Raw genomic sequence first — 7,580 nt, 5'->3', positions numbered from 1 at the left:
CTCTTTGTCGTTCCAGCAGTCAGGCTTGGCCCCTGAGGGGTGAGAAGAGTCTATCTACCTGGCACGGCTTAGAACGGTTATTTGGGGGTCTGGACTTTGAGGTTTTTCAGGGGAATTGTGTGCACGTGGGATGGGGAGCTGGAGAAACCCGCCTGCCTTTAGACTGTGGTTTAGACAAGCTCAACCATTGAGCCACCCGAGTGCCCTGAAAAAAAGAACAAAAGAGATCTTAAGAGAGTTAATCAAATGGGAAAGGGAGGTCAGAACAGAGGCGAATTAAGAAAAAAAAAATATGGATTTGACACCAGCCACCGCTGGGTGGCTCAGCGGTTGAGCGTCTGCCTTTGCTCAGGCCGTGAGCCCAGTTCGGGGATCGAGTCCCACGTCGGGCTCCCTGTGAGGAACCTGCTTCTCCCTCTGCCTGTGTGTCGGCCTCTCTCTGTGTGTCTCATGAATAAATAAACTCTTTAAAAAAAAAAAAAGTGACATTCAGAAAGACTCTATTATTTTAGGAGCGTTAGGGGTGACAAACGATTAGAAAGGAGTCCTAAGTTGGTAAGCATGTTTGATATACAAATGATCTCTTTCTCTCTCTTTTTCTAAGTATGGAAACTTCATTGATAACCTAAGAATCTTCACCAGGGGAGGAACTGGTGGAATGGGTTACCCTCGTTTAGGCGGAGAAGGTGGAAAAGGTGGTGACGTCTGGGTTGTAGCCCATAAGAGAATGACTTTAAAACAACTTAAAGACAAATATCCTCAGAAACGGTTTGTGGCTGGAGAAGGAGCAAATAGTCGGTAAGTATTTACTGAATGATTTTGATTTTAGAAAACAAATCCGTCCCAGAGAAGAAAAAGGATCAAAATTTAATTGGTAATTGGAAGTAAATTATATATTCTGTATTTGTAACTGAGCAAAAAATCTACAATAATAGTCTCAACTCTAGCAAAGATAAAAGGTAGATACTAAGGATTGTTTTGGAGTTTTGTTTTGTTTTGGAGTTTTTAACCATTTTTATCCTTTTCTATTCTCAGTGTCTGTTTATATACTTTTGCACTTCTCTGTGAAAACAAAATGATCTGAATCTCCACTATTTTCCTCTAAAATTAATTTTTTGGCAATCTTTATAGGAAGCCTTTTTCAGATTTCAGCTGTTCTACCTACCCCACCATCCCCAGTAGTTCTGCTGGGATCTTAAGATGTAGAACCTGTTTCCCGGATACGTTCCTTGTGTATTTTCCTTTGGCTTGTTTTGGTCTTCTCTCTGTGATGTCAAAACCTTCCCTCTATTTTTTGTAAATTTTTGTTATTTTTTATGGGACATGTTATGCTGCTCTCAAAATATGAAAAGAACTTTCTCTTTCATTAAACAAAATTGAAGAAGAATCTTACTTGGTTATCTATATTTTGGAAGTGTTGCTTGAACCAAGTCTTGAAAGAGGAATGGTACTTTGCCAACAATCAAGGCAGGAAAAGGTGCATTGGCAAGTGTACAACATTTATAAAGGCAGTGCATTAGGGAGGAACAAAATGGTGAAATAATACTTTTAGCATAATTGTGGTACAAATGGGGAGGCTTATTTTAAAATAAAGTCATTGTAGTCCAGATAGTGAAGAGCCTAATATGCTGTGTTAGAGTTTGAGGATCATCTGAGAGTGATGGGGAGCCATTGAAGGATTTTAAATAGGCAAGTGACATTAATTAGTGTCAGAAAAACCATTCTAGGGATAATTAGGTTAAAGAATGGGTTGGAGGTGTTGATTGAGACCAGAGACAGGAGAACAATTTGGAGAATATTGCAGTATTTCAGAAGTGATGAAGTTTACGGTGTCTGGCCTATACCCATCCTAGTTTCATATCCTTCTACATTCTGTGTTTTCTGCATTCCAGCCAAATTGGCTTTCTTTTAGTATCTTATATTGGTATTTGTCTTCTATCACTGGCCTTTATTTGTGTTACCTTTTCTGTAATGCTTTTCCCCCTCCTTCATCCAGCTGCCTGCTGTGAGTCCTTTAGATTTAAGCTCAAGTCTTTCCTGATCTCCCTGATTAGGTCAGAATTCCCAAATGAACTTAAGTGTGTGAATTCTAATTCATAAGACTTGGGTAACCCAGGTGGCTCAGGGTTTAGCGCCGCCTTCAGCCCAGGGCCTGATCCTGGAGACCCTGGATCAAGTTCCACGTCAGGTTCCCTGCATGGAGCCTGCTTCTCCCTTTGCCTGTGTCTCTGCCTCTCTGTGTGTGTCTCATGAATAAATAAATAAAATCTTAAAAAAAAAATTCGTAAGACTTATCACAGTTAAAATTTTCCATTTATTCATGTATCTGTTAATGTCTTCTCTCTTGAGGTCCATGAGGGCAGGGAGCATTAATAGATTAGATCATAGTTTTCTTCCCAGATATCTAGTACAGTGATTGGTACATAGTAGGTACTCAGTCAACATTAGTTGAATAATGATTAGATTGACAGAAATGGATGGATTAGAACTATATTTAAGTAAAATAAATAAGACTTCATGATTGATGGAGTATTGAAAGAGAATGATAAAGGATGACTTCCTGGTGTTGACTTGAGTAGTAGCTAGATGAGAGTATCATTCTTTGAGAAGGATTATGTAGAAAGTGGCAGCTGAGATGTAGAAGAAGAGAGCTTAAATGGCCCTTGGAGATGTCAGCAAGCACTTGAAGTATGGGTCTGTGATTCAGGAATACGGTCAGGTCTAGAAATAAATTTTGTTAATCATAAATGTGATTCATGGTTCATAAGCGTGAACCAGGGTAGGTGCATTGCAGAAAAAATTGAGAATCAAATTCTGTTATTCACCAACATTTAAGGAAAAGAAACAAGTGTGCTCTAAAGTAGCCAGGAGAGGGGATCCCTGGGTGGCTCAGCAGTTTGGTGCCTGCCTTTGGCCCAGGGTGTGATCCTGGAGCCCCGGGATCGAGTCCCACGTTGGGCTCCCGGCATGGAGCCTGCCTCTCCCTCTGCCTGTGTCTCTGCCTCTCTCTCTCTCTGTGTGTGTCTATCATAAATAAATAAAATATAAAATAAAATAAAATAGCCAGGAGAGACAGTGTCATGGGAGCCAGGGAAGAATTTAGAGGAGGAGGAGGTAACAGTTTTATTTGTCTTGTGGATTTCAGGTAAATTAAGCCAAGAAGTTGAATAAACTTACTGAAGGCCAGAGTTTGAATGAATTATTTTATAGTTTAGTGAATTATGCCTTCATATGTCTGTGTTTGGGTCCTACAAGAAGTATGTACCACAGTAGGATTTGATGAATAAGAGATTTATTGGGAAAACGCTTGTAAAGGCAAATTGTAGAGGGACCTGAAGGAAGTTGGGAAAGTTGTCTGACCACTGTGCAAGTTTAAACCTTATGAAAGAGAAAGGGAAGGGCAAAGGTTTAGTCCACTGTGCAGTTCTAAGAAAGTTTAGACAAAGAATGAGACTCTTGGATCGATGAGATTGAGCTTTTATTTTCATTTTGTAATAGTAACAGAGATAGTGTCTATTCAATTCAGCACACTCTTTTTGAGGATCAAGTATAAACAAGGTATTAAAACAAGATCTTACATGTAGGAGACTCAAAGATGAACTCCTACAATGGAGCATGGTATATCATGCTGTGATTTTTTTTTTTTTTAAGATTTTATTTATTTATTCATGAGAGACACAGAGAGAGAGGCAGAGACACAGGCAGAGGGAGAAGCAAGCTCCATGCCTGCATGGAGCCTGATGTGGGACTCGATCCTGGGACTCCAGGATTATGCCGTGGGCCAAAGGCAGGCGCTCAGCTGTTGAGCCACTCAGGCTGCCCTATCATGCTGTGATTTTAAGATATTGCTTTGTAAGTTTCAGTGCAAAAACTTTGTATAAGTTACTTAAAATCATAAATGATTGATTTGAGAATAGATTGGTATTTTAACTTTTTGAAATACGTTTTTGGAGTTTAATATTTAATACAAGGGACTTTTTTTTATGTACTGATATCTATACATTGCCTCATTTATCCCCCATTTTACCCCAAGAATGTGCTTTCCAACCAGTCTGTGTCCTTACCCAAAGAACCAGGCTTTATCAGTATAGTCTCACCCCTCACACCTATACCCACCTCTCCCCATTTTCTGTTTTTCAAACAAAGCTCACTTAATTCCATATAAAGAGATTTGTTCCCTATTGAATATAAATCTTAAGTCCCTTCTTTCTTTTTCTTGAAAGATTTGTTCATGTGCTTTAGTTTTTGGGAGATGAAAAAGTTAATCATAGGAACAAGAGCTCAACTATTAGACTTCCTTTTAAGTGCTCTAAACTAGTGTTTTTAGACTGTCTTTCCATTCTTTAATGTGGTACTTTCAAACCATTTTTAGTGTCGTCTTGACTGAGAAACATTTTACTTTTCTACCCAAATATGTATGTTATCTCTATTTTCTGTCCTGTGGTATATCATACATTTTTGTTTTCCTTTATTTTGGGAAAATATACCTAACGTGAAATTTTCCATTTTAATGTGTACAATTCTGTGACATTGTACATAATGTTGTACAGCAATCACCTATCTTGTTATAAATGTTGGTTGTGACTGCATTTTGAAAAATACTGCCTTAGGGTTATAAAATCAATTTATTAGATTTCATATAAAAAATAGAATAGGAAACATTAGCATGTAGCACATAGTAAGTATGGTTTCACAAAACTTTAAAGTCATATATATATATATGAACTTGTGTATGTGCATATGTATACATATATATGAATGACTGTATTATTTCTTATTGAGTTGCAATTGAAAATTGAGAACTAGTGCTTTGAAGAAGCCATACTTTCAACATGTGAATACCTTTAAGGTGTTCAAGATCTGTATAAAATAGTCTGTTCCCTCAAATATAAAATAGGGATAATAATAGTATATGTTTCTCTTTGAAAATATTAATAAAATTGATAAACCCTAGCCAGACTTATGAAAGAGAGAAAGGACCCAAATAAATAAAATCACAAATGAGAAAGGAGAAGTAACAACATCCCAGAAATACAAACAATTCTAAGAGAATATTATGAAAAACTATATGCCAGCAAATTAGACAACCTGTAAGAAATGGATAAATTCCTAGAAATATATAAACTACCAACACTGAAACAAGAAGAAATAGAAAACTGTTAACCAGCAGAGAAATTGAATCAGTAATGAAAAAACTAACAAAAGTCTATAGACAGATGGCTTCACAGGTGAATTCTACCAAACATTTAAGGAAGAGTTAATACCTATTCTTCTCAAACTTTTCCAAAATATAGAAATGGAAGGAAAAATTCAAATTCATTCTATGGGGACAGCATTATCCTGATACCAAAACCAAAGACTGCACAAAAAAGAAAACTATAAGCCAATATGCCTGATGAACATGGATGCAAAAGTTTTCAGTAAAATACTAGCAAATCAAATCCCACAATACATTAGAAGAATCATTCATCATTCACCATGATCAAGTGGGATTTATTCCTGGGCTTGAAGGGTGTTCAGTATTTGCAAATCAATAAATGTGATATGCCACATTAATAAAGGAAAGGATAAGAACTAGATGCAAAAAGAAAGCAATTTTACAGAGTACTACATCCATTCATGATAAAAAAAAAAAAAGCCTCAACAAAGTAGGGTTAGAGATAACATAACATCGTAAAAGCCATATACAAAAACCCCACAGCCAATACTGTCCTTAATGGGGAAAATCCAGAGAGCTTCTACCATCAGGAACAAGACAGGGATACCCTGTCTCACTCCTGTCAGTTAGCAGAGTATTAGAAGTTCTAGCCACAGCAGTCAGACAACAAAAAGAAATAAAAGGCATTCAAATCAGCAAGAAAGAAATCAAACTTTGACTATTTGCAGATGACCCAGTCCTCTGTAGGAAACCTGTAAGACTGTACCTAAAAACTGCTGGAACTGATACATGAATTCAGTAAAGTCACAGAATACAAAATCAAGGTACAGAAATCTGTTGCATTTCTGTATACCAATAATAAAACAACAGAAAGAGAAATCAAATAATCCCATTTTTAATTGCACCAAAACCCGTAAGATACCTAGGAATAAACCTAACCAAAGAGGTAAAATATTTGTATTCTGAAAACTGTAAAATACTGATGAAAGAAATTGAAGATGACACAAAGAAATGGAAAAACATTCCATGCTCATGGATTAAAGAATGAATAATGTTAAAATGTCTATATTACCCAAAACAATATATGCATTTAATGTAATCCCTATCAACATACTAACACTATTTTTCACAGAGCTAGACCAAATAATCCTAAAAGTTGTTTGGAACCACAAAGGACTCCCAATAGCCAAAGCAATCTTGAAAAAAGAAAGGCAAAGTTGGAGGCATCACAATTCTGGACTTCAAGTTATATTACAAAGCTGTAGTGATCAAGTAGTATGGTACTGGTATAGAAACAGACACATAGGTCAGTGGAACAGAATAGAAAACCCAGATATGAACCCATAACTATAGGTCAGTTCATCTTGGAAAAAGCAGGAAGGAGTGTCCAATGGGAAAAAAGTCTTTTCAACAAATGGTGTAAGGAAAACTGAATGGCAACATGCAAAATGATTGAAATAGGACCACTTTCTTATACCATGCACAACAATAAATTCAGAATGGATTAAAGACCTAAATGTGAGACAGGAAACCATTAACATCCAAGAACAGAGGCAGTAATCTCTTTGACATTGGCCATAGCAACTTCTTACTAAATTATCTCCTGAGGCAAGGAAAACAAAAGCAAAAATGAACTATTGAGACTTCATAAAAATAAAAAGCTTGATGAAGGACACATTCCACAAAATTAAAAAGTAACTTACAGAGTGAGAAGGTATTTGCAAATGACATATCTGATAAAGGATTAGTATCCAAAATATGTAAAGAACTTCTAAAACTCAACACTCAAAAACCAAATAATCCAGTTAAAAAATGGGGAGAAGACATAAATAGACATTTTTCCAAAGAAGACATACAGATGGAGGTTCCTGAGTGGCTCAGTCAAACATCTGCCTTCGGCTTGGGTCATGATCCCGGGTGCTGGGATTGAGCCTTGTATCAGGCTCCCTGCTCAGCAGGGAGTCTGCTTCTCCCTCTCCCTTACCCCCTTCTCCCCACTCATTCTCTCTCTCTTACCGTCTCTCTCAAATAAATAAAATCTTTTAAAAAAAAGACATACAAATGAGCATGAAAAGATGCTCAGTATCACTCATCATTAGGGAGATAACAAATAACAACTACAATAAGATACTACCTCACACCAATCAGATTGCTTAAAATTAACAACCAGGAGACAACAAGTGTGGGCAAGGATGCGGAGAAAGGGAAACCCTTTTACACTGTTGGTGGGAATAAAACTGGTGAAGCCACTCTGGAAAACAGTATGGAGGTTCCTCAAAAAATTAAAAATAGAACTACTCTATGATCCAGTGATCATGCTACTGGGTATTTACCCCCAAAATACAAAAATACTAATTCGAAGGGATACATATACCTTGATGTTTATAGTGGTATTATCAACAATAGCCAAATTATGGAAAGA

The 7,580-nt window shown here is 36.9% G+C and overlaps 1 protein-coding gene across 2 annotated transcripts in view; it reads left to right on the top strand.

The window, feature by feature from the left end:
• The window catches only part of GTPBP10 (GTP binding protein 10), a 28,364-nt gene that overhangs the window by 423 nt on the left and 20,361 nt on the right, over positions 1 to 7,580 (top strand). For both annotated transcript variants that reach the window (XM_072784264.1, XM_072784263.1), the window contains exon 2: positions 605 to 798. In XM_072784264.1, coding sequence (XP_072640365.1) covers positions 605 to 798 — 194 coding nt within the window. The remainder of the gene's footprint in view (positions 1 to 604; positions 799 to 7,580) is intronic.

This window comes from Canis lupus, chromosome 18, assembly GCF_048164855.1.
Source record: "Canis lupus baileyi chromosome 18, mCanLup2.hap1, whole genome shotgun sequence".
Taxonomy (NCBI): domain Eukaryota; kingdom Metazoa; phylum Chordata; class Mammalia; order Carnivora; family Canidae; genus Canis; species Canis lupus.
Note: the sequence above shows the minus strand (reverse complement) of the source record. Positions and strands in the feature narration are given on the sequence as shown.